General features: G+C 43.8%; 1 protein-coding gene across 3 annotated transcripts in view; it reads left to right on the top strand.

Moving 5' to 3' along the window:
* Nucleotides 1–27,070, top strand: part of LOC138299224 (E3 ubiquitin-protein ligase TRIM39-like) — a 183,561-nt gene that overhangs the window by 109,173 nt on the left and 47,318 nt on the right. The window contains exon 7 of one of the 3 annotated variants that reach the window (XM_069237354.1): nt 15,487–15,948. The exons of the other annotated variants lie outside the window; for them this stretch is intronic. Coding sequence (XP_069093455.1) covers nt 15,487–15,554 — 68 coding nt within the window. The 3' untranslated portion in view covers nt 15,555–15,948. Of the gene's footprint in view, nt 1–15,486; nt 15,949–27,070 lie in introns of those variants that run through there. 3 annotated transcript variants of the gene reach the window in all.

Raw genomic sequence — 27,070 nt, 5'->3', positions numbered from 1 at the left:
TGGAAATTATTTTCAATATAGCCATGTTAGTGTATGTGCCTTATATACGCATGGGTTGGACCGATAACTTTCAGGGTCTATGAAGCGCCATTAGCTGGCAGCCATTTTGGTTGATGAGCTTTAGAACCTCTCACCCAACCCCCCTCCCCCCCCAAAGAAACTGTATTTTTGTCTCTTTAATTTTTCACTACAAATTCCATTTTTATTTTTCAAGTGAAAGAGCACGGCTCAAACATTTTAAGTGGTTTGTGGGATGGGTAATGGTGTGATAATGTGTTATAAGGAATAAAATGCCCTCTGCCGTACATTAAAAGGATACTGCAAGACACCTTGGAGTAACATGACCTTATAAAGGCACTAAACCCTTGGCTTCATTCCTCTGTATGGTAACGCTCAATATTCCTACAGTGAAGGATAGACAGTACTTTATCCCATATCATATACTGTATAATAGAAGCCATAGTTACACATTTGGGATGGTATAAACCTAATTATCTCTTATCTACTTATGATTTCATTGAAACTTTCTAGGTGATTCCTGTAGATGGACCACACCAAACATAAGGGTTATCGCTGGGACTCTTAGAATTGACCTCTTCTAACATTTGGAGACATTTAAAGGCTGACATTCTTTCACTGAGGCTCTCAAAAAGTCCACAGCTGGAATGATGTGTGACCTGCCCTTATTAGGTGGCCCCTTTGTCACCAGTACCTTTTATGTTCACAGATGCATGCAAACAAGTGTGATTTAATTAGGTGGATATGGTGTTTTTTTTAGATCTCACACAGCTGGGCAGCATTTCTGTTTATTAAATGATGGGAGGAATGAGATGGGGCACTGGTAAAAATACAGAATAATATAAAAGACTTTATTAATGTAACAAGCCAGACTTTTTTTTAACACTTTTATTTATTGGTATTGCAAATAGTACGTATTATTGTTCACAGTGTCGTAACAGTTTGCGTAGCCGTATGATACACCATTCCATGACAGCACTGGATTAATTAACTGTTACTACCGTTGTATTACCCCCACCACTGAAGAGTCGTATGTTGTTTTGAGAACAATCTGGAGGTCCATGATGGGGGCAGCTGATGGGTCTCCGATTCAGTGTGACATGCTCGTGAAGTAGGGAGTCAGTTCCCATCAATTCCAGCTCTTGGACCTCAAATAAGAACCCTTCCTTAATATTACAAGTAAAAAGCAAACCTAACAACTTGCATGGGAAGCCAAACCTAACTGTGCGGTGTGTGAGTGCGTCTACGACCGCATGAGCCCAATCAGGAGGGGAGGGCAGGACATAGGGAGCCGATCTAGCAGATCCACCCCAGTGCATGAGTGTCCAGGAGTGTCTCGGGGGTGTGTGGTTGTCATGCCCCTAACCCCGCAGGGCAAGAAGCCCATCAGTGTCTTCATCTATAGCTGCATCAGGGGTTTCCCAGGCTCCCGCAATCTCTGCCAAAAAGGGAGGCTATCGGTCTTTGCCTCAGTCCTCTCATTTCTTCGCTCTGAAGTGCCCTTTCTCCTTCCTGTGCCCAGCAGGTGATGTCCGCTACACATGTACTCAACCTAGGTCCATTTTTATTTTTCCAGGCCATCACTGCTTTCCTGTGGGCTAATCCCAATGCCAGGTTGTAAAACTTGTTCCCCACTTTTTTTGACGGGGGCCTGTCAAAGAGCCCCAGTAAGCAGCCAGCCGGTCCATTATCCATCTGCCTGTCCAGGGTGCTATTGCGTCTAGAGATAACTTCCCCCCAAAAGTGTCTTAACGCTGGGAATTCTCAGGTCATGTGGCAAAAGTCAGCGTCACTCAACTGGCATCGTGGGCATGTCCCTGACGTTACTCCATATATCAAATTAATTCTATGTGGAGTAAGATAGGTATTATGGACTTAGTTGTACTGAATAAACTTCAGGCATCTATTTCGTGAAATTTTGTGTGGGTATGCAAGGGTCCGGGTCCATTCAGCGTCTGTCATATTTCTGCCTATATCTATGTCCTACTTATGTCGCAGTCAACTCAATGATTGGTCGGTCATCCCGTTCAGAGCTCTGTATAACCAAGTTGCCAGGTGGGATGCGTCCCCAAGGGTCAGAATGGACTGTAAGAACGTAACTGTACGGGGCTCTTTGTTTTCGTCCACCAGCATGTCTTTTAGGGCTCTTATGATGGCCTTGTAGGTTAAGAATTGGGCAGTAGCTAAGCCTGTTTGTTCTGTCAAGTGTCTGAAAGGGATCAGCCTTCCTCCTTGACACAGGTCTCCCACAGTTGTGATCCCCACCTCTTTCCACTGTTTTAGCTGTCCTGCGGTAAAGGAGGAGCAGGGTTCACCGTGCGGTAAGCCCATTAGGGGAAGGGCTGGGGAAAAGGGGGTCGTCGTGGGTGATCTCCTGAGGGCCCTGCGCCAGGCTGCCAAAGCCGCGGTCACCAGTATATTCAGTCTAGAGAGGGCCCTTTTCCCGCGGAGCAGGCAGGTCAAGAGCCCCCCAAGCAGTCTCTTCGTCCAGCACAACCACCAATGAGTCCAGCCCATTGAGCCATCACACCAGCCTTTGACGCTGAGCTGACAAATGGTGCAGCTCGAAGTTAGGTACCCCAAGTTCCCCCTCCACAGGCAGCAGTCGGAGCATCGCCGGGGCCACCTGCTGGCACCCCGTGTCCCACACCAACTCTCATAAGAGTGCATCCACAGTGCGAAACCAGGATGCTGGGATAATTAGCGGTAGGTTGGCAAAGTAGTAAAGAAGCCTGGGGAGCATCACCATTTTGGAGAGGGCGATCCGTGCCAAAATGGGGAGTTTTAATGATCGCCAAAAGGCTACTGCAGTCCTCAATGCCCGGTATACTCCACCCAGGTTGCCCTCGCAAAGGTCTTTCAAGTTGTGGTAAATCCTGGATTCGCACATACCGAAAGGTACGGGGAGCCTATAGAACATCCTTCGGGCAGGAAAGCGGTCACGGCATCCCTTCAGTCATCAGGAAGACACACGTCTTTCGCCTATTGAGTTGCAGGCCTGAGTGTTTGCCAAAGTCCTTCAACATCTGAAGTACCTGAGGCCGCACCACATTCCAATCCCGGAGGTAAATTAGGAGGTCTTCAGCATACAGGGAGATAATGTGCAGCGTTCCCAGTCTAATTACTCCCCACTTTATGGCTATAGCCAGGAAGCTCTCCACCAATGGCTCTATAGCTGTGGCGAACAATACAGGAGAGAGGGGGCAGCCCTGTCTGGTTCCCCTGCAGATTTCATAGTTACTTGAGCTTGTGTGCCCTGTCTTTACTCTTGCTGTGAGACGGGTGTAGAGCAGGTTAACCGATCTTGCCCAACGCGACCCCAGCCCCACACGCATCATCCCCGCTTTAAGGTAGTCCCAACGCACAGTGTCAAAGGCCTTTTCTAGGTCCATCAACACTATCTTAGCAGCCATCTCTGGCAGACGCGGGCCATCATAAAGTAGGGTGTAGAATCGCCGTGATGTACTGCGCGTAGGTATAAAACCGTTCGTGTCTTTATGAATGAGGGTCACCATATGTGGCAGCAGTCTGTTAGCGAGGACCTTGCTAAGCACCTTAATGTCAGTGCTTAGCACTGAGAGTGGGCAAAAGTCTACAACTGTCGCTTCAGTCTGCTTACCTTTGGGGAGAGGTATCACCAAAGCCTCCGTGGTAGAAGGCGGCAGCTCTCCCTTCTCATAGGTCTCCGTAAACATCTCCCCCAGCTGAGCCACTAGGGTTCCCAGTAAATCTCTGATAGAATTCTGGCGGGAAGCCATCTGTTCCCCGGGTCTTCCCCGTTGCAAGGGCTTTGGCGGCAGTTCCCACCTCCTGAGTGCTCATCTGCACCCCTAGGTTTGTGCTGTCCTGCTCTGCAAGTGTTTGCAACTGCAGACCCTCCAAATAGGTTTGGATGGAGTCCCAGTCTGCCTCCTTCGGTGGGCTATACAAATATGTGTAGTAAGCCCTAAACGCATCATTAATGTCTGTTGGGGTATAAAGTGAAGTCCTGTTTCTAGACTTCAAGTGGGTGATTGGTGTGCCCCTACTCTCTGGGTTGATCAGCCAGGCCAATAGCCTCCCCGCCCTCCCCTCCTGTTCGAGTATCCTGCCCATGTATGCTTTATAATTGTGGCACCTAAGGAGCTCTAATGCTTTGTTGTGGGCTTGTCGTGTTTCTGAGAGCTGTTGAGCGGCCCCCGGGTCTGTCCCCAACCGTGATTCCCATCTACGCAACTGTCTCGAGGCGGGTTACGCCTGTTTCTGATTTTTTTCTTGATCCCCACTGTTTGTTATAGGCAGTGACCCCTGATGGCCACTTTCAAGGCTTCCCACTCCACCCTCCTAGAGGAGGCGGTCCCCGAGTTCAAGAACAGGGTATTCCATAATTTTAAATGCTAATGTGTTTTGAAAGACCTCTTTTTCCATGGCCTTGGGGTACAGGCGCCACGTCTGGATCGGCGACCGCCTCTCCAATGTCTGCAGGGTCAGTAACAGTGGGCTATGATCAGAGACTGTTCATCCCAGGTATTCGGTATGCAGGACATCACCAGTGAGGCTGGTGGAACAGAGCATGTGGTCTATCCTCTTATGTACTTGATGGAGGGGATGGTAGTGTGAGAATTCCCTACTTTGGGGTGTTGTGCCCGCCATGCATCCTCCGGGACCCACTGATCTATCCACTGCGCCAGGCCCTTTGCCTCCCTTAGTGTTGCGGCTCCCTGCAGTGGGGGAGAGGAGCGGTCCCAATCTGGATCAATGATACTATTAAAATTAGTATTGAAGAAGCCCCCCAGTAGAGGGGGGCCGTCCGGGAATCACAGCAATCGTACTGAAAGACCATGCCAAAAGAGAATCTGGTCATGGTTAGGGGCGTATATGCTCCCCAAGACTATCAGCCTGCCACAGAGGCATCCCTCCACCAATACATAATGCCCCTCTTTGTCAAAATCTACTGAGATAGTTTCGAAGGGCACCCCCCGTTGGTACCCATATCCATTGCGCCTCGTGCATACACTGAGTCAGCAGTGGCAAATAGTTGCCACCGCCAGCATTTGCGGAGGCGATCAGCTTCTGTCTTAGTCACATGGGACTCTTGTAGTAGAACATTATGGTCCCCCCTCCTCTTCATGTAAGTCAATATGAAGTACTGTTTCGATGCAGTCCCCATCCGAGGTATGTTTCAGGACATCAGTTTGATAGCAGTAACATTATTCAACATATTTTTCTATTGTCCTCTGAACTACATTTGCGTCTCCCCTCCCCACAACCCTCTCACAGCGCTGACCCTCCACACCAAATGCATATCTGGGCTTCAACAATAACAATAATATTCAAACCCGAACTCCCTGACCGAAGAGCAGTCCAGCAACGGCCAACTGCCCAAACCAGCAACATGAAACTCTGGCATTCTCTCATCTTCGCCCTTCTGTAGCAATCCGAAGGCAGGGGGGGTAAGATAACTGTAGGCCTACAATAGACCATCAAGCTTGTCTGGACCAGCCCGCCCATTTTCAAGCTGCTACTCCTTCCGGGAGTCTTTAGATCGCAGGATGCGGATAAACCCTCTATCTAATGTCAAATAAGGTCTGAAACTGTTTGGGGTGTCACATGGGGGATTTGGCAAAAATATGTTTTGCCCTCTCACATTATCTTCAGTTTCAAGGGAAATAGCAGCACGTATCGAACCCCTTCCTCATGGAGTGTCTTCTTTACAGCCAGATAAGAAGCCCGAATCGCCTGCCATTTTTTCAGGAAACATGTTGACTCTACTATTCTCTACATCAAAAGGGCCCGCCTCTTGTGCTCTCTGCAAAAACAGATGATGGACGGAATTCAGATCAAATCAAACATTCACCCCGTCACAGATATTGGTTTAATCCATCAGTTTTTTTGCTTGCCATGCCATTCCAGTTTGGACCCAGCCATAAGCAAATCAGTCTTGACCCTGTTCCTCATGGGAACAGTCCAGCCCAAACTGCCAGGCCAGTTCCTCCCTGGACCAGAAACCAGAATCCTGGGACCAGTTTCATAGTATCACCCTTCATCAGCCAGCCTAGCTTGAACCTGGTGGCATGGCAAGCCTGCAACCCATGTCTCAGCATAACCTTCCCACTTGGGGTGACAAATGCAAAAACACCAGGTGATGGACGGAATGCAGAGCAAATCAAACATTCACCCCTAGTCACAGATCTGGGTTTAATCCATCAGTTTTTTTGCTTGCCGTGCCATTCCAGTTGGGACCCAGCCATATGCAAATCATTCTTGACCTCGTGCTCTCTGCAGCAGTATGTCTTGATCCCTGTAATGTAGTAACTTAGCCACCAACGGCCTGGGAGACCAACCTGGCACATATTTTTTGAATAAAAGATCAGCAGATCTATGGGATCATACCAAGATGTTATTAGAAATGACCAGCATAATTACTAACAACAATTTCTTTCTGTTCAATGATACATGGTTTCGACAAAAACAAGGTGTAGCTATGGGCTCCAAATTCTCTCCATCCTATGCAAATTTATTCATGGGATGGTTTGAACACACATGGATTTGGGGCCCAGGTGCTGTTGCCTGGCATACATATATCTTGTTCTGGGGTCGTTACATAGATGATTGCTTTATGATTTGGACTGGTGGTGAAGAAAAACTTATTGAATTTTGTAACTTTCTAAATTCAAACAATATGAATGTGAGATTCACTTATCAATTTAGCAATATGAAAATTGAATTTCTAGATGTGGAACTTTTTATTGTGGATGATAAAATTCATAGCAGACTTTATTGAAAAACAACTGCCTGTAATTCGATCTTGCATGCTAATAGTGCTCATCCCAGACATCAGGTAGCATCAATTCCTTTTGGAGAGTTTTTAAGAGCAAGGCGAAATTGTAGTTTAAATGACAAATTTGTTGCCCAAATGAATGATATGGAGAGGAGATTTGTAATCCGTGGCTACTCAAATAAGTTATTAAAGAAAGCTAGACATAAGGTGAAGTATATAGATAGAAATACAACATTGAAACTTAAAGAACAGAAAAAGACTGATATGGCATCCAATGTGGTAAGGCTTATAACTGATTATAATGAGGCTTCTTTGATTTTGAAAAAATTCATTGTAAAACATTGGAATTTGCTGTCACAGGATTTATCACTTAAGGATATAGTTTCTGGAACAGTAGTGACATCGTTTCGTAAAGGCAAAACCCTTAGAACTATGTTAAGTCCTAGCTTTACAACCAGTTCCCCCAAGACAACTTGGCTATCTAAGAGAGAAGTGGGCTTTTCCAAATGTGGTTCGTGTGGAGTGTGTCGTTGGGCTTGTAACAAGCTCAAGGAATATTCACATGAGGGTAAATCATATTCAATATGTTTTACCATAGATTGCAATTCGAATTTTGTTGTGTATATAATACGTTGTAAATGCTCTAGAATCTATGTGGGAAGTACTATACGACCACTTAGAATAAGAATAGGAGAACATATGCGGGCTCTTAAGAATGGTGATCTGAGATATCCCTTGGTGGCACATATGGTTTCCTGTGTAGCACAATCAACCTATAAGAGCTTTGAATTTTTAGGCCTTGAGCATATCCCCCGTGACCCTAGGGGTGGGAATAGAGAGTTACGTTTACGTAGACAAGAAGCACTTTGGATCATGAGACTAAGAACTGTGGAATCAGGATTGAACACTGATAGGGAATTGGAATTCTTTTTGGGGGACTAATTCCTGCCTACAATGTACTTTATTATGCTTCTCATCAATATATATTAAATGTATGAATATTGCATATGCATTGTAAATTACTGTGTAGCTCCATCTGTATATACGAGTTTCATGCCAAAATTCTCAAACGTCAGTTATGTATTTATTTGGAGGGTTCTCTCAATCCTTTAGATTATTTCTTTTATTTTTATATTTTTTATGTTCTTTGTTCTTATGCTTGGCAATAATAGGACAGCTTAGTTACATGGGGTTTATTTTAATTTTATTTTAGTTGTGGTAATGTTTGATAATTGGTGTGCTTACATTTATTTAAAGTAGGGTTGATTATCTTTATTGGTGATAGGTTTTTCTGATTACACTTAATATAAGAGTAGGGTAGTGTATATAAGGCACTGAATGCATTTTCATCTATTGTTCAATTTAGATTAAAAAAAAAAAAATCCGTTTTAGAAAAAAAGGGGACGTGTTGGTACACCTTTACTGGATATGGTTGCTGATATTATTGTGTTGCTTTCAAAGTTAGTGGCATAAAGGGGAAATGTGCGGGTGATACGCTTGATTCTGACGGGGCAGTACGTTTGTCCGTCATTTATTTTTTAGTGCTCCGAGTTGGAAGGAATGAACCCGGAAGTATATTTAACTTCCGGAGTTCATATGCGCGTTAGTCGCGCACTCGCGAGGCGCCCTGACACGGAGACGCCATCCTTCTAAATACGTGGTTCCTGCATAAGATTTTTGATGGGTGAGTGCATGTGAGGATTCTAATAGCTGGTTCAGGACGGGAACCGGGTCTTTCCTTAACGTTTTGTACTAGAATGTACGCATTTCGAGATGGAGCTTTAAATGGTATTGTGCTCTCAATTAACGTGCATATGATCGTGATCATTCTTAGTTGCTGATGCTGTGAGGTATATATATTGAACTGTATTCTTGAGTGATACCTGTCTTTTATTAACAGTGTGTTGAACTTATATTCGGAGAATATTGATATAGCAACATTTCGGTTGCTGGATTAAACTGATACAACCATTTTTTCTCAATCAAAATTGGATCTAAAAGGTATTATCTCGAGTCACAATTTTGGTGATGGTATTAGTGACAGAGCACTTTTTGTAAATTAGTGGTGGTTTCAATTGAGTGTTATGATGATGCATCACGTATATAGTGTCTTTAAGTGTATCCAACTCACTTTACTTCTTTGGACATTGGTACATTGGCTTAGATAGGTGTCTCACTTTCCTGGTATTTGTGGCTTTTTTCACAGTGTGAGGGTGTATTTCACTTCTTTATATTTACCTCCCTTGGGGCTCTGGCACACTCTAGTTGTTATTAGACGATTGAGCATATTGGTCTTAACTCGTGTGTGCTATTTGTGATTTCTAGCCCTAAAGAAGTCGTATAGGGATTGTAAATATTCCCAAAGACGAAACACGTGTTGGCTGGAAAATTGGAAACACAAATCCCTGTGGATTGCTGATTACTCTACGTGACATCCTATTCACAATAAATTCTGGACTGTTCAAATTATCTGCATTGTGTGACTTCAAAATCTACAGATCGTATCATGGACTGACTCATATAACCGAGTTTTTTGTTTATAAATTCGATATCTTCATATTCTATACGTGCTATTGGGGTCCTCATTGTGTTGTTTAACCTGGCACAGGGGGTTTAGCCTGGACTCTGTGTGCTATTTCCAGTGCAAACATGTGAACTGCTGCTCACCTAGGAGTGATTTCACCCAAGGTTCCAAGAAGGACACCATGTCTGCACCTTCAGTCCCCTCCGGGAGCCCTATGATGTGTATGTTATTGTGCCGGCTTCGGCCCTCCGCATCCTCCGCCCAGCACTTTAACCTCTTCCCCTTCTCAGTGAGGTGGGCCAGCTGTGTCTCATGTGCCCGTTGCTGAGTTCCAAGGCTTGTTAAATCTACCTTGGTGGCTTTCACCCTGTCAGAGAGCTTTCGGTTGTCAGCCCGCAGGTGGCTCAGCTCAGCCAACAACTTACTGATTTCGTGCCGAAGGGTGTTTTTCAATTCCTCAATTGTCTCCACATTCTTTTGTAAGGTGGGCTGCATTTGGGGGGGTTGTGCTAGCGGGTGCGACATCTGCTCCCAGTGTCCCACTCGCTTTCAGGACTTAGTGTTCTTGGTGGCTGGGGCTTAGGGCATTGCTTCCCCATTGCGTGCAGGGTCCTGTACCCGCCTGGCAGAACACAGCGGACGCTTCCGAGGAGAGGACCCCTTGCCACCACTGTTATTCTCCCCCCCCCCCCCGCCCCAGCTAACGGGCTCCCCAGGCAGCCCGGCTGCCCCAACTCTTCATCCTCTGCGGGCAGCGTTGAAGCCCCAGAAACCCCATCTGTCTTCCCGCAGGTCTCCCATGCCAGCAGGCCCTTGGCACTCCCCACCGGCTAGAACTCCATGTAGATCCCTCTTTCTCAGATCCCAGCAAGTCCATAGGGGGTTCCCTCATTTACCTCTCTGTGTCGTCTTTGCAGTCCACCACCGTATTCACTGGTGGCCCCAGGGGGCATGGGAGCCCCCAGGCTCTTACACGTTCCCCGCGGGAGGGGGGGCGATGATCCTTAATCCCCTCCAGAAGCCCCACAGTACTCCACCGGGCGGTCTCTGTCATGGGCCCAGTCTCCTCCATTCCTTCGCCCAGCTGGGAGGGTAGGCCCACGCCGACCCAGCCCCTTTGCGTCCCCTCATACGTGTCACCAGGGACCGCTGTGCCAGTCCTCCTGGCCAACCCAGATGCAGAGCGCCAGCGCACCTCCCGCACCGCTCGTCCAGGCCTCCTCTCGCCGACCGACCGGTGTGGGCACCAATGTCGGCAGCGCTCCCCCTGGTACCTCGTGCGGGGGGGGCGTTCGCTCTGCCAGCACTGCCCCGGCCGCTTCCCCCTCCGTTGGTTCTTTAGTGCCATCCAGCTCCAGGTCGCTCACTGCTGCAATCGCTCCTCGTTTCAGGCGCAAATTCGCTTTGAGCTGATGGGCGCCGGGGTCTTGCCCACGCCCCTCGACCAGGCCTCCTCTCTCCACCCATCTGAGGGGGGCCCATCCAAGCCCCGCAGCATGCCCTTCCGGAGCCTCCTGCCTCCCAACGAGAGAGGGCCACCGCGCTGGGACCACGCCGGCCGCCTGCCCCTACGCCTCCTTCTCTGTGCAATTCGGTGTCAGGACGCTCACCGCCGCACCCACCGCCAGCAGAAAGGCCCGAACACAGTCTCGTTCCTCCTCCTCCTTCAGCCTGTTGGCTTCTTCACAGCCGCGCTGCTGCCATCATTCGTTCCTTTGGTGCTGACGGCCACCCTCGCTTTCCCTGCGTCAGTTAGCGAGGGGGACCACCACCCGCTTCTTCCGATCTGCACATTGCTCGCGGACCCCGGTGCACCATCACCCTGCTTCGTCTCCTGGCTGCAGCGCCGTCGATCTCAGGATCATCGTGGGCTGCTCTGGACCTCTTCATTTATGCAGCTGCCATCTTTGGCTGTTAGCTCTGCACCCTGACAAGACAGACTTGTGGTGCCAGAGTACATTCATATGGTTCATGCCTCCAAGTTTTTAGTTTGCCTTTGTAGGCAGTTTCCTGGGAGATGCTATTTTTGGTAATATGTCTTGTTTCTTTTGGTGTGCTTTAGTCGGAGTCGCATAAAGTGTCTCTTAGTCTAGACTTTTCCCAGTTCACACTGCTGTCAGATCCATGCTTCTCTTTGTTTCTGATATGACCTGTACCGCTAGTCTCTAATCTCTCAGTCTATATTTAGTACTCATTTTCCTGTGGATTGGGTTTTTAGAGCAATGTCAGTCTGTAAAAGTAAAGTCTTATGCTAGTGTTCTGTAGCATTGCACATGCTGTGTCTAACAACAGACTTTCCCTGACCTGGATTTCAGAGACATTTCTTCCTCTAAGCTGCTCCCATAATCTGAGCCAAATTGCAGACATTTGAGGTTACCCATCATGAAGAAGAGATGTTGGAAGGGTTCACTTCTTCACTTGCTGGCATCATTTATTTAAAATAGCTGACCAGCATGCGGTTTTTAAAGAATTTAACTGAATGTGAGGAAGAAACATTACATTTTCTGATCACACTGGGTACTACAGAGTGTCGGTGATAAAAAGTAATGGTCTTTACGACTTCTGGGAAAGCAACAGGGATGATTCCATGCCTTGACATGAGATGATTCCTCTGTAGAGAATGCATGGAGTAAATATCTTGAGTCAAGAGCTTATCGCCAAATTAGAGATAAAGGCCCATACAAAGAGGCAATTGCTTTCACAAATTCAGGCTGGCAAATACTTTTTAAAAGAGATGTTGACGTTTGCCATTCTCTTCAAGCATAAAGAAGACTGATTTGTAACCTTACACAGTTATATTTTGGTAGGACGTGACAGGATGTACAGTTGTTGATGGAATGTTCAATGGATAAAAGTCTTATGCTATTAAGGCTGTGTTGAGGAAAGTTAGGCTGTTGTTCAAAATGCAGCTAGTCGACATAGCTGTGGCTGTAATGTAGGAGAAGGTGAAAGTTGGGACGAAACTGCTCACCGGTATTATTTTAGCAAAGCACATTGAGTAGTAGGCTTGATCTACACATTGATGTAAAATGTTAATACCAAATTGTGTCTCTATACTATGTCAATTCCAGAGTGGACTGCTGCATTCTATATCATAGGTCCATGTTCCGATGACTACATAGACATGAGATTGAGAACACAGCATTTCAGTGGGTAAATTAATTTATTTTTAATAGGACCCAAGCAGTTTAACAAGGAAGTTTCTCTTCTGCACCAACGATATAAGGAGGCATACCACAAGGGTTAGCTTTGTTCCAGCTACCTAATATCAATGTTTAACCCTTGGGGATCCTACAAGAAACAATTCCATGTGATCTGTAAAATGATGACACACAAATTATAATCAATCTAAATGATGGCCCTGGAAACCCAGGGTCAGGCTTCTCTGCCAACTCAGAAGCAGTTATGTGCTTGTATGAATCAAAACTGTCTCAATTTAAATCTCTCCAAGTTGGAGATTCTTCTGGTCGATAACAAACTAAACTGTTCAGAAGCATCTCTATGTCCGTCTTTAGCAGACAGACGTCCTCTCCCATCTCCTCAGTGAGAAACCTTGGTCTATTCTGGATTCAGAGCTAAATATGGGAAAACAAATCACCAATGTCTTATTTGCACCAGATTTGCACTCTTGGATAAATCCTCCATTTTCTTTCCTTCAGCCACAGGATAACCATGACCAGTGCCTTTATCTAATAATATATAGATTATGGCAACTCAGCATATCTTGAGCTTCAAAAAAACTATCAATTGGTTAAAAAAAAATCTGAAATGCACAAGCAGGAATGGTTTTCAAACTAAAAACCTTTTGAGTCTATATTAGAAATTGGGTTATTGGTTGAGGGAGTGGAAACCCACACAGACAACAACCACAATCCTTGTCATGGTAAATAACAGTAGTCACTAAACTCACCTGTGCCTAACCCTCTGGTAGCCTGGCATAAAAGCAATGTGTAATGTATTTATGCAGCACACAAACAGTAATGAAGTTAAAATACAATACAATAAAATCCCAAACCAATTTAGAAATATAGTGTACATTTTACAAAATACAATGAGCCCAACATGATAAAATTGCAATCCATAGAGTTGTTGAAGTAAAAATAGTGCCAAGAGGCAGAAAGCGATAATTTGTAGGTATCTATCTATTTAACTTGTGGGTCTCTAGTCACACTAGACCGGGACAAAGTCACAAGTTCAGCCGGACCACGATGGAGTGCAACAGGGACCAGGTAAGTCCCACTGAAAAGGTTGCCTATCAAAGTCCATTGAGCAGCATTCACACCTGCAGGATTTCACAGGAGGAGCTCAGCTGATACCAGCCAGGGGTCCAGGACCTAGGTAGGCACCTCTTGGGGATCACAAACTCACACCAGCAGAGGACTCGTGGCTTAGGCAGGTCCAGCTACACGTCCAGGTAGATCAAGTTGAGGGATTCAGGCAGAACCAGTTTCAGCAGGCTAACTGAGCACTTTGCAGGGAAGCCTCTGGAGCTTCCTGTGTCCCTGCAGCTCAGAACCGCAGGTGAACCAACTAACCCTTGGAGTCACTCTGATAGTCCTTGGATGAAGCAGCAAGACAGGCCTCAAGCAGCAGTACAGTCCTCTGAGGGTGGAAGGCAGGCTTCAAGCAGTAGGGTAGTCCTCTGAATTACTAGGCAGTACTTATGGGGGTCCTCTGCAGGTTCAGGAGTGAACTGAAGGGTTAGTCTGAGAGTCCAGTATTTACATCTGGTGCCAGCTGCTAACGTAAGAGAAACATCTGGTTCTGGAAATTTTGCTGCTTCCCATGCTCAAGCTCCAAGAAGTCTAGGGTGACATAAGACTGGTGTGAAGTTCTTTGTGAGTGTGCTGCAGGCAGCCTCTTGGAAATGTAAGTGGGTCAGGGGACAGCTCTGCCCCTTCCATCCTGCCCACACCTAGGCCCCCTTTGTCTCACTGTCTGAGAGAAATACAAAAAGGCTAACTGCCATGTACACCCAGTCATGTGGGCCAGGACACAGGCTGCAAGCACCAACTGGTTAGGACAAGAAAATGCCAACTTTCTAAATGAGGCATTTTCAGAATTGTGACTTAAACTCCAACCTTACCATTAAAAATTATTTTTAATTACAATACAATTCTACCTGTTCTCAATCAAATGTTAGCATCTATTAAATGTAATAAGGTAACCCAATGTTATCATATGGGAGAGGTAGGCCGTGCAGTAGTAGTGAAAAATAAATTTTAAATACAATGCACCCTGCCCTGTTTAGGACCTACCTCAAGGGTGGTTTATCATGTATTATAAAGGTATTTTGCCAGCCCAAGCTGACAGTTTAAAACTGCACACAGGCAGCAATGGCAGGCATAAGGCGTGCTTTAAAGGCTACTTAAGTGGGTGGCTGTTGGAAAATGGGTTATTGGTAAGGGCAGGTAGGTACCTACACTTAGCAATAGGCCCCTAACCTCCACTTAGGTCCAGTTAGGTCTCAGTAAATTAAACCCAGCTCAACCCTTGGTAGCTTGGCAACGAGCGTCAAGGCTTAACTTAGGAGACAAAGTGTAAAGCATTCAAATATCACAAAACATTAATTAAATAAAACACAGGAAAATCCAAAACCAATTTATAAAAATAGATTATATTTTTATCTTTAAAATGACAAAAGAAAACGTAAAAATAGGATAAGGGGAATCGGAGATATGAATTTTTAAAGAATTATATTTTTTTTAGCGCCTAGAAACAAAAAGATGTTTTGGCGGGATGAATAACCCATTTTAACTCTTTCTTCTGTTCTCTCCAACCCTAATCTACTCTGTAGGTTATCACACTTAATTAAGTAGAACAGCACAGCATAAGAGCCCCCCTCGGGGAGCCCACCAGGCGTTGCAGTGCTGGCCTGGTGAGGAGCATTTCCTGATGATGATGCTAGTCATCCATTGTGATGCTTGAGGGCTCTTCCTCCTGAGACCCCAGGTCCCCCAGGAGGTCAGAGCAGTTTGGAACAGTGTACTCTAATTTATAGGACTAATAAATGTGAGTACATTGTGACAGAACCAGAAAGCCCCTTTATCCTGTTTGGAAATTGAGAGAGTCTCTGCACCACATAGTGTAAACATTATAAGGTAAAAAATAAATGAAAGCTCTCTTCCTTCAAATGCTTTTAACTTGTTAACCTCAGTATATTTTGTTTTTCATGTTTTTGCAGAAGAGAAAATGGCACCTATCAAAACCGGTGTATTGAAGGTTTCTATTCACAAAATCGGGCATTTGTAAAGGATCCATCAGAAGAAAGTACATCTGCTAAAGACTGCAGATCTTCCTTTGTATAAGATTTTTGTTTAAGAAATGATTGCAACTTCAATACATGATAAAACAAATCAATACTGAGCAATGAGGTGCACTTCAGAAGCTACATCAGACGTTGGTTGTTTTAATAAATTTATATGCATAGGTATATCACTCTGTAGTTATGGTTAGGTCCACTTTCCATTGAAAGGGCCTTTTTGATTTGCTGGTAACTTTGATGAATCCGTAGGGTGACTTGCTTAGTTTTGTTGTAACAAGTTTCAGGCCGACGCAGCCGGGGAAGTAATAGTAAAGGAGAGTTCAAAAGAATCATTTTCTTTTTCAAGTCCAGTAAGAACATTTGCTGTCTGCTCACCAAAACATCTGAATTAAATTAATTAAACCTTGTTATAAAGATATACATTAGCTCGGATGTAGTGCAAAGCTGCTCATGAGTTTTCAAGTTGTAAATGCGTTAAAAAAATCAGTGAGTGTTTGAGAAAAGAGTGCCTGTTCAAGAATAGTGTATGAATGGCAAATACAAATATGATTAGCTGAAGCACTTAAAATTCTCAATTTCCTAAACTGTTCTCTAATGTGCATAATGGAAAAAAAAACCTTGGGGCCAAGAGGTGATGGAGGCACATTTGAACCACATTTAAAACTAGAGCACTTCACAGAACTGTACAAACGCGCTTTATGTGAAAGACCAGTCTTGGCTTGCTTGCATTCTGGTTTGAAGGGGGCTTGACTTGTCAGTTCAGGCTAGAATGTGTCTACTGGAGTAGGACCAGGGCTGATTTGCATATGTCTGGGTATAATATAAGGTAGCATAGTCGGCAAAAGAAATGATAAACTGAGAATTAGGCAAGGATTCCATCCAATACTTTTTTGTAAACTTTATTTGAAAGAAGCACCATCAAGTGCAGCAACAAATGAGGGATTTACAAAAAGCCTGAATATGATTGTATTTAAAGTGTCTGTAGTTAATGTTTGTGTACAGAAAATGTTGAAACCATTACAGCCAGTAGGGGAGGGTGCATTCAAGTGGACTTGGTGAAGCTACAACTGGCTGTAGGGCCGTAGGTTGTGTAGAGTATGGCCTTGGCTTGGAGGGCCTGTGTGTGAGTGATGGCCAAAAAAAAGGCTTGTGAGCAAGGCAGCTGCATAGGACCATGTTCATACTATGGCTAAGGGCAGTAGGTGCATGGGTGGCTGCAGGTCTCGCCCAATGATCAGGCCCATGGCAGTACATAGACTAGACAGAGAAGTAGGTCAACAAAAAACGTGCTGGTAAAGGGAATTCACTATTCGATAGAGAAACCCTTTCTTATGAAGAAAATTTATATTTCTTCTCTCAAAAAAAGCTTCACTTCAGACATGGTTTTTCTTCATGGGTCTCAATAATTATAAAGGCACTGAATAGTTCAGCTCACCCCTTGGATCTAGGAGCACTGTTATCAATAATTTAAAATATGTATTTTTCTTGTTCCATTGGATCATTTTACATATTAAAATATTCTACCTCCAACAACAAGGAGCCCCACAATATTATCAGGGTCCATTCCACCAGTCAAGGTTGCTTTTGTGTTGCTGTTGCATGAATAACCAGACCAGTTTAATTAAGTCTTAGGATATTTATTTCCCTATTAGTAACAATCTAATCTCATGTTTATTAATCTCAATAACAATAAACACATCAGAAAACACTATCGATTTAGCAATCAGAGCACAACTAAATCAATGCATGGATTATATTCCTTCAGAATTTAAGCACATCATTAATATGAATCAACTTAGCAGAGTCTCATTAGTACATGATTCAACAAAGCAAGAACTCAGTCATTTGTCGATTTGCAACAGATATTAGTGAACACTTTAACCTCAAATTAGCATTAGCATGTTGGGCTTCATGCAAAATATTTTAGTGAACACGAATTTAGAAAACATCTAAACTAAGGCCTCTATCAAAATAGCAGTTGGTACCTAGAAAGAAAAGGCAAACAGACAATTACAATTTTCATCAGATAGTTACCAATCCAACATATCAGCAAGCAGCGTCAGTCTTCGTCCTCAGGACATCAGTTCATCAGCATCAGGCAAAGTAGGACGGGGCAAAGTCTCAAGATAGCATAGCTAAGGAACAGATTACTTCCCTCAGATGGAGGAGAAGAGAATATCAAGCAAAAAATAGGTAGAGGATGGTTAAGGTGACAGGACAACTAAACTAAAGTACGGCAACTGGCAAAGGTCTTCTAGCAAAAGTCTCATGGCAAAAGGAATGGCAAAAAGCTCACAGTTCTCCCTGGGTCATGCTGTTATATCAAAACTGTCAACTATTCCCTGATTCCTCATTGGATAATATTTGGTGCATCGGTATCTCTGTCCAATAGCAAGGTAAGTCCCCTGTTTGAATTTTCCACAGTTCGCAGTTCTCATGTCACGGATTGGTCCAGGTTATTGACGTCTTCAACGGTTGGAATGTCAGGTAGAAAATGTTACACTTTGCGCTCCAGTCAGTGTCTTCATTGTCTTCGCCTAGGAAAGGTAACCTTGCACCTGTTACGAATTACACTGTTGTATATAGCAAGAACATCGCCTTGAGCAAGTCGGTTCTCATGAGAAAGAATTTACTATGGTTACACACACATAACTTCTGGAAAAGTACAGCTTCGTGTCCTTCAGGAAAAGCAGCACACTACACATTAGAAAAAGCAATTCAAATATGAGGCCAGGCAGCTAGGCCCAAGCCCTGGCTAAGTTAAAGCCCTTTTGCTTTAATAAAGCAAACTCTTAACATATAACCTTAAGTATGATATACTAAAACAAATTCAAACATAATTGCATATTAATTCACAATTAATAAGCCTTTTCATTAGTTTTTGTATACATTGATAGCCACTCCCCGTGGGCACATTTTAAACGCGTGCATTATTTTTCTATGTTAACACATTTTCTATGCAGTTTTATCACACATTACATTTCAAGCTTCGTATTAATATTGCTTTAAAACTACACACTCCAACACCTCCCATCCCTCCACTCGAGCTTCCCTGACATATTTTGATATCCCTGCCTACATGACAGGGATCTCACTGCCTTATGTGCATCTGCCAGTGCACAACACATCTATCTTAAGTTTCTTTTAAGATACTGAATATCTACAAAATTGCAATCTCCTTGGTTTAAATCTGTTTATTCAACCAACTAAATTTAAAAAGGAGAATTAGACCTTCTCCAGTACATTGATTAGAAGATACAATAAATCATCCTCTACCATTGCATATATGTTTCATTATAGACCCAGTCTCTGGCACCTCAAGAGAGAAACTGGAGGAGGCCAGGTCAAAGCATGAAAACTACAGGACAGCTTTATAATCATCACATCATCCCCAGCTGGTACTCATTTCTGAATAAAGATTTTGGTCCAGTCAGTTAGCTACTGCATCACACATGCCTTCTTTGTATATAGGAATGTTAGAGGGACTTACATTGAAAACTAAGGGGCCTTTTAGAGTGTGGTGGATGGATACTACATCACAAACATGGCTAATATTCTGTCCGCCATATTGTGAGTGCATTACAGCCTATGTCACTTGTAATACTAAGGATAGAACCTCTGCCACATTTAGCCGGAGGATCCCATCTGCCAATCCAGCGGCGGCCGGTACCCTAAATATTTGCTGGGGCAGCCAACCACTGAATATACATCGAAACATGATTACCGAGCACAGCACACATTTAATTACCTAGGAAACAGCGGCTTTTCTTGTTGCATGGGAGCAAATCAAGATTTCTACTGATAATACACATCACATTCTCAGTGAAACGTGTCCTTCTCACTGCTCGTGCCCGCTGAAGTTAGTCAGGACTCGGAGGCGCTCACATGGAGAGCTAGCGAACAGCCATAAATGAGGCAGCGTGGCCAGGGACTGGAAACAAAAATGCCTTTTGTTTATTGAATTATGAAATTAAACAGAGGGCAGCTGACTGTGCAAAATGGGGAAAGGAGTGCAGCCATCAACAAAATAAACATAAATGATAGAAGCTAGAAACGTGGTTTGGAGTCTAACTTGCTGACATTGGTGCCTGGAGGTCGGGGCGACTACAATCTCGACTCCAACACTTGACCAAAATGCATCATGTAATGTAAGGGAAATCACATTATCTCCCGGTTGCCAGTATTTGGGGTGGGTGATCAGTGCCTGGGAACAGTGCAAGTTCGCACAATGCACAGCAATGTGTCGAAAACCAGGTAGTGGGAACAGCTGTGTGCTTATGTTTTCCTTTCCTTCTGGCCTTTCCAATGGAAAAATGCAAAAAACTTCTCTTGACCTAGGAGCTGGTGCAAAATAAGAAGTCTTGCCTCACACTGCATGAAGACTACTCATAAGGTGCGTATTTTAAAAAACAATGGTGTGTTTCAGCATGGTCAATAAAAAAACATCTTCAAACTGCAAAAGGAAAACTCACTCAATTTATACAGAAATGAAGCCCTCAATAGGACCGCGGGAGAGCAAACGGCAGTCCAAGCCGGGCAATAAAGTATTTTTTCTGCATTCTGCACCTGAGGTGCAGCATCCTCCTCCTCGATGGTGATAGAGCGTTCCGACCTAATAATTTACCTGTATCTGGACGCTCTTGGGTCGATGAATCTTTTGACCAAGTGGGCCTCTCTTCACACGAGAATAATCAATTTAATCAAATCAATAACGAACATAAGCAATGCCCTGCTCAACATAACACTTCACAATTAATCCAGAAAACATTTCGGCGAACCGTGACCTTTCGGCCACGAATAACCACACCAGTTTATGCAAAGTTAATGAATTTATTTCCCTATATTAACAAAGCTAGCACAATATATATGTGTCTCAACACCAAATGATATATGTAAATGAACATTAATAGCTGTCCATATCGGCGGAAAAGATGCAATCTATGCAGCATTTGAATAACAATGCCTTCTATGATGGCAACACAAACTACTAAAACAATAATCTGTAATGAGCTAATTGCATACATTAGTCAGCATAACAAGGTCTCAAATTGCATCGTGCAACAAATGAATCCTCATCTAACCTCAAATTAGCATCGGCATGTGGGACTTCATGCAAAACAATTTAGCAACATTAATTTGGAAAACTCCTAACTAGGGCTCTTATCAAAATCAGCAGTTGGTTACCTAAAAAGAAAACACAATGCAATTGTACATTTTTATCTTTTCATATTTACCAAATTCAATCAGCATTCAAGGAAGTCTTCGTCTCACAGGTACCGGATTCGATCAGCATGGGACGGGGGCAAAGGGGCAGGGTGGACGGGGCAATTGCCTCACAGCGGCAAGATAAAAGGACAAAACTAATACTTTCATGCAAAGGGACGAATCAAAGTTAAAGTCTCTAGGGCAAGAGTTACTTAAAGTCTCTTTCTCTCGATTAGAGAAAGAATCAGAGTCTCATTCAAAATGGCGTCGAACATCAATTGGCATCGTGGTAGATGGCAAAATGACGAAGTCGGCAAAATGGACCATAATATCTGCAAAGTCTGAAGATGGAAAAAATATGGCTGCTTTCTTCTTGTGCACCTGTTTTTTATAGACAATAGTTCAAATCCAGTAGGGTCTTCCATTGGAGGGTTCATAGGTTAGCTTCAAATTGTCCAATCAAAAACAACAATTCACAAGCTTCTACTTAAGCATACATTATCCTTGAAGTCGGGAACGTAAGTTGCAACATATTTTACCAATTAACTCACTTTCAGAGCTTCCATTGTCCGCACCTGCAGATTGACCTTGGAGCAAAGAAGAAGATGCCAGGCTGGCACGAAACCTTAAAGATAAGCATGTGAACCGATCTCACTGGAAAAGTACAGCTTCAAGCAAGAATACACGTTTATTAGCACGTTGGAAAAATACGAGCATCTAAATCGTGAGACAAGGCAACTAGGCCGAAGCCTCTACTAAAGTAATGCTAAGCTAAAACATTTCAAACAAGCAAATCATGGCACACGTTTACGGTTATGTCAGATTCGTACAATTCTAATACATCACGTTATATAAAGCACGCTTATAAATGTTGGCAAACTACTCTAAGGGCACATTTGTCCCCGTACAATCTTTATTATTTCGATTAAAGTCACACTTGATTATTGCAGTACTACGTTTATGCGCTAATAAATGTAAAACCTTCATTTCTGCGTCATCAATCCCTCCTCTGATGACTATTTGTCATTACACAAAACCATTCCCACAAATTTTATTCCATAAAAATTCTGTCAGTTCTCTTTGCCTTTTAGTTCCCCTTGTTCTCACTTTGTATTCTTCTGCCATTCTTTTCATCATTTTCTCTTCCTTCCTTCTCTTAATTCTTTCCATTATCATTATTATTCCCCTTTTTATTCCCCAAATCCCAAAAATGCAAATTAGCACTATTAGAATTCCCTGTATTATCTTCAGTAATATTCCATTCCAAATGCCACCTAGCCAACTTCCTACTGACGCAATTCCCTTTCCAACCTTCTCCCAAACTCCTGGTTCTTTCAATTCCTTCAAGTCTGCACTCTCTTTTGTCAAATTTGCAAGCATTGTTTTAATCTTCACACTGTTGTCTGGAATATACGTGCAACAGTGACGCGCACCAAGCATTTTGCAAACGCCGCCATCCTTTGCTAAAAGAATGTCTAGGGCAAGCCTGTTTTGAAGAGTCATAGCTCTTTCCGCTGCAAGTTCGGCATCCATCAGGATTATAGCACCTGAAAACTTTGTCAACATGTTATCCACTATAGTAGACAACTTTCTTATTTTGATGGAATTCAACACAACTCCCAATGAAGGAATCATGGCTCCAAATATATCTCCTACCACAGCAGCTGCGGTCTCTCTTTTCTGGATACAATGAGATCCAGGCGTCTTTGGAATCACCGATAGGTCATCCAGTTGATAAACCTTTGGGAACACTATACCCAAATAACATCTCCCCCACCATCCCTTTGGAAGACAATAATAGGCATTATGCCCGCAAATGTAATATACACCCGGTATGACAGGGTCAAGTCCGTTCAGCATGAATGTCCATTTGGCCTTAAAGATAAACGTGTGTTTACATTCACTCGCACCCACAAAAATATTATCATAATAAGACTCACCACGATATATACAAAATTTCCCTACATGCCAAGCATCTAAAGCTATTCTTCCTTGTGTTCTTATTGCGGCAAAAGCATAATTATCTACTGAAGTCCTCTTATGTAGCTCCTTTTCTAATTTCGCATTCATTTGTGCCCTTCTATCATCTGTGCGATCTAAGAAGCTTATTTCTACTGCGGTGAGCGAGCAGGTAAGGTTTTCCCTATGAGCGTGAGCTGTTTCAAAAGGTTGCATTGGCTCGAAAAATTCCCTCATTATTTTAGCATCCCAATCTTTAGCAATCTGGCTTAGCTGCGTGATTATAGGAACATATACAAAAGTAACATCATAATTTGAATAAAAATACTGTATGTTGGTTTGACCATAAAATCTAGAAGTTACTAAACTACATGTAATTCCATATGTAAGAGGCATGTGGTGATAAGTCACCCCTTCCGTTACCGATGTCGGTATTTGTGTACACACATAACAATCTTTCGCATCCATAGTCTCAACATATTCTGTTAGCAAGCGATAGAAAACATTATATGAAAGTTCCTTCTTCTCATGCAAGTGTCTCTCATCTAATTCTAGTCTTTTCAGTGCAGTTAGTTCAGTGACAGCAATAGGAGCAAAAGTAGAAGCATCTATTTTCTCATTCTCACCCTTACCACGCATTCCAAGCACTATTGCCAGTATTATTAGTACACATGCAGTTATCAAGCCTATACACACATATTTACAATATTTCATTCTACCGTTTTGTGTAGTCATGATCTGTATAGAATCAGAGAGCTGAAAACACCTATAAAAGAAACGATTTAGCACTTTGTTACAGAGCGGAACGAGCGCAATGTTCACACAGTCTTCTTCAGGAGGCCAGTCACTTATCGGTTAGCAGCATTTGTCTCAATTCTGCAATAACTCAGTCTCTTTTTTTTTTTTTTTAAATCGGGTTTAAGAGTCAATCAGGTTATCAAAGTCTTATCAAGTTAGCAAATGTCTCATCCGGTTTAGCAATGTCTCAGCTGGTTGTATCACGTTAGATTATAGCAAGCAATGTCATTTACCAGCTTTTCAATCAACAGTGTCCATAAAACTTTTCTTTTCTATTGGTATCTCTGCTTCTTCGTTCTCGAGGCTAAGAGATACAAATTTGTCACGCCAATCGTCATTGACTGCATATGCCCATTCTGGACCGGAATACCTCCTGTTTGGTATTCTTTTCCTTTTCAATTTTGCATCTCTCTTTGATTCTGCCTCACTGGTACTTTCCTCTTTGGTCAAGTCTTTTTCTTCACTTGAGGTTGGTACCACGACAGACACTTCCTTTCTTTTCTCTTTCACTCTTGGCCCTTCACTGTCGTTCAACTTTTCTCTAGTTCTCAGTTTTACTGGTGATATGCTCGGTCTTCTCTTTGCACTGTGTCCACTTGATGGACCTGCGATCTCTTCTGAAGAAGTTTGAACAGTTTCGTTCTGTTCTGCCTTGTCCCCTACTTCTGGGGAGTCTGTCAGGTTTTCTTTTTCTTTTTCTGTACCGTCTGCTTCTGGGAAAGCCCTCCTCTGATCAGGCTCTCCTGCTTTTTCGCCTCTTTCGAGCCCTTTGTCACCGTTACTTTCTTCAGGCTCTTTATCGCTTTCAGCTGCTTCAGGCTCTTTGTTACCTTCAGCTGCTTCGTCACTGTCTGAGGTTTCTCCTTGGTCTTCCCCAAGTGAATCGGTTGCTTCGTCCTCAGAGAATATTTCTCTCTCCTCTATTACTGCCTGTTCGCTTCTAGTTCTGTTTTGCTCTGGCTCAGCGCTCGGCACTTTGTTATCAGGTACTGGCAGTTTCAGCGCTTCAACTTCCTCATCTGTGGGACACAACACTTTCTTTGTGTGACTGGCGTGAATCCAGTTGGGAACTCCCGCACACTTCACAGCGGTAGTGGTTGTCAGGATCACTTGGAAAGGGCCTTTCCAACGGGGTTCCAGACACGACTTCCTCACGTGCTTCTTTATCACGACCCAGTCACCTGCTTTCAGTGTGTGTCCTGGACCTTGGATCGGTGGCAAGGTGGTTGCTTCCACCTGGTGAGAGAAAGAGCGAACCACGTCAGCCAGACCTTTGCAGTAGTCTAACACCATATCATCTGTAATATTCAAAAGCGCGTTTGCGGGAACTGCAGGAAGTCTCATGGCCCTGCCCATGAGAATTTCGTGCGGGGACAATCCAGTCTTTCTGTCAGGGGTGTTTCTCATTGACATTAACACCAAAGGCAATGCGTCAGGCCATTTCAAATTTGTCGATGCACATATTTTCGCCATTCTTGATTTCAGGGTACCATTCATTTGTTCCACCAGTCCTGAGGCTTCAGGGCGATAGCTGCAATGCAGTTTTTGCTCAATGTTCAGCGCTGCGCAAAGTAACTTTATCACCTCATTATTGAAGTGACTTCCCCTATCTGATTCTAAAGAGATCGGGAATCCGAAACGTGGTATCAACTCCCTCAACAATAGCTTTGCAACTGTAAGGCTGTCATTTCTACGTGTGGGGTATGCTTCAATCCAGTGACTAAAAATGCACACAATCACCAACACATACTTCAGACCTCCATGCACAGGCATCTCAATAAAGTCCATCTGCATCCTGCTGAACGGGCCTCCTGCCCTGCCAATGTGGCCCATGTTCACAACTGTTCCCTTTCCTGGGTTCATCTGCTGACAAATGACACAACGGTGGCAAACTGCTTCTGCAACTTGACGGAATCTGGGGTTAAACCAATCAGTTTTGAACAATCTTATCATGGCATCTCTCCCTAGGTGAGCCTGCCCATGATAGAACCGCGCTAGCTGCGATAAGAGACTATTTGGTAAGACAAATTTTCCCTCATTTGAAACCCATAACTCATCTGGTCTCTTTGTACATTGTGACTTAATCCAGGAAACTCTTTCGTCCTCCCTGACACTATTCTGCAATGCTTTTAGTTCATCCATTGTATCTACAACCTTCAAGGCAAATGCTTCAGCTGGTTCAAGCTCTGGCTCACTTATCGAATTCCATTCATCCTTGAGCAATATACAGTTCAAGGCACAAAATCTTGCGACTTGATCCGCATATGCATTTCCCAGGGAAACATAGTCCTGTCCTTTTGTATGAGCACTACACTTTACCACTGCAACTTCGGCTGGCATTTGAATGGCGTGTAACAATTCCCTTATTCTCTCCCCGTTTTTCACTGGGGACCCTGAAGAAGTCAGGAAACCTTTCTGTGACCATAGTTGCCCAAAGTCGTGCACGATTCCAAACCCGTACTGACTATCAGTGTAAATGGTAACCTTCATCAATGTAGACAGTTGGCATGCTCTTGTAAGGGCTACAAGCTCTGCTACTTGTGCAGAATAGACTCCTTGAAGCCAGGACGCTTCCAAGACACCTGTTACAGTACATACAGCATATCCTGCTTTCAATACTCCCAATGCATCTCTTAAACATGACCCATCAACAAAAACAATTTGGTCATTTTCATCAAGCTTAGTATCTTTAATGTCAGGTCGGGGTTTTGTGCAAAATTCAGTCACCTGAAGACAGTCGTGCTCGACGTCTTCAGCGTTCTCAATTTCAGCATTTTCACCGGGAAGCAAGGTTGCTGGATTCAACGTAGTGCACCTTTTCAGCTGCACATTCGGTGAGCCCAGAATTATTGTTTCATACCTTGTGAGTCTTGCTCCAGTCATGTGTTGCGTTCGGGAGCGGGTCAAAAGTATCTCAACTGAGTGAGGGACCATGACTGTTAATGGGTGTCCCATCACTATTCCTTCACTCTGAGTGAGGCTGATACCAACTGCTGCTACGGCGCGCAAACACCCTGGCAGTGCTGCTGCGACCGGATCCAAAGTAGCTGAAAAATACGCTACTGGTCTGTTTATGCCACCATGGGCTTGTGTCAAGACAGACAAAGAACATGCATCACGTTCATGACAAAACAATGTGAAAGGCTTTGTGTAATCAGGCATACCTAAAGCTGGAGCCCTGCACATGCATTCTTTCAATTCAATAAAAGCATCCATCTCATCTCCTTTCAGCTCAATTGCATCCAATGCATCCTTCTGGGTCAGTTTCAGTAGAGGCTTTGCTAGAGCTGAGAAGTTGGGAATCCACTGGCGACAGTAGCTCACCATCCCCAAAAACTTCCTCACCTCCCTCCTCGTCTTTGGTGGACTCATTTGAAGTACACTTGTTATTCTTTCCTTCATTATTCTCCGTGACCCTTTCTCTATTTGATGACCCAAGTATTTCACTTTCTTCTGACAGAACTGTAATTTCGAAGGAGACACCTTGTGTCCATTCCTTCCCAAATGGTTCAGTAGGGCAATGGTGTCGGCTGTGCAGTCA

Source organism: Pleurodeles waltl, chromosome 6 (genome assembly GCF_031143425.1).
Source record: "Pleurodeles waltl isolate 20211129_DDA chromosome 6, aPleWal1.hap1.20221129, whole genome shotgun sequence".
Taxonomy (NCBI): Eukaryota; Metazoa; Chordata; class Amphibia; order Caudata; family Salamandridae; genus Pleurodeles; species Pleurodeles waltl.
The sequence above is the reverse complement of the archived record's forward strand: the minus strand, read 5'-3'. Positions and strand labels throughout refer to the sequence as shown.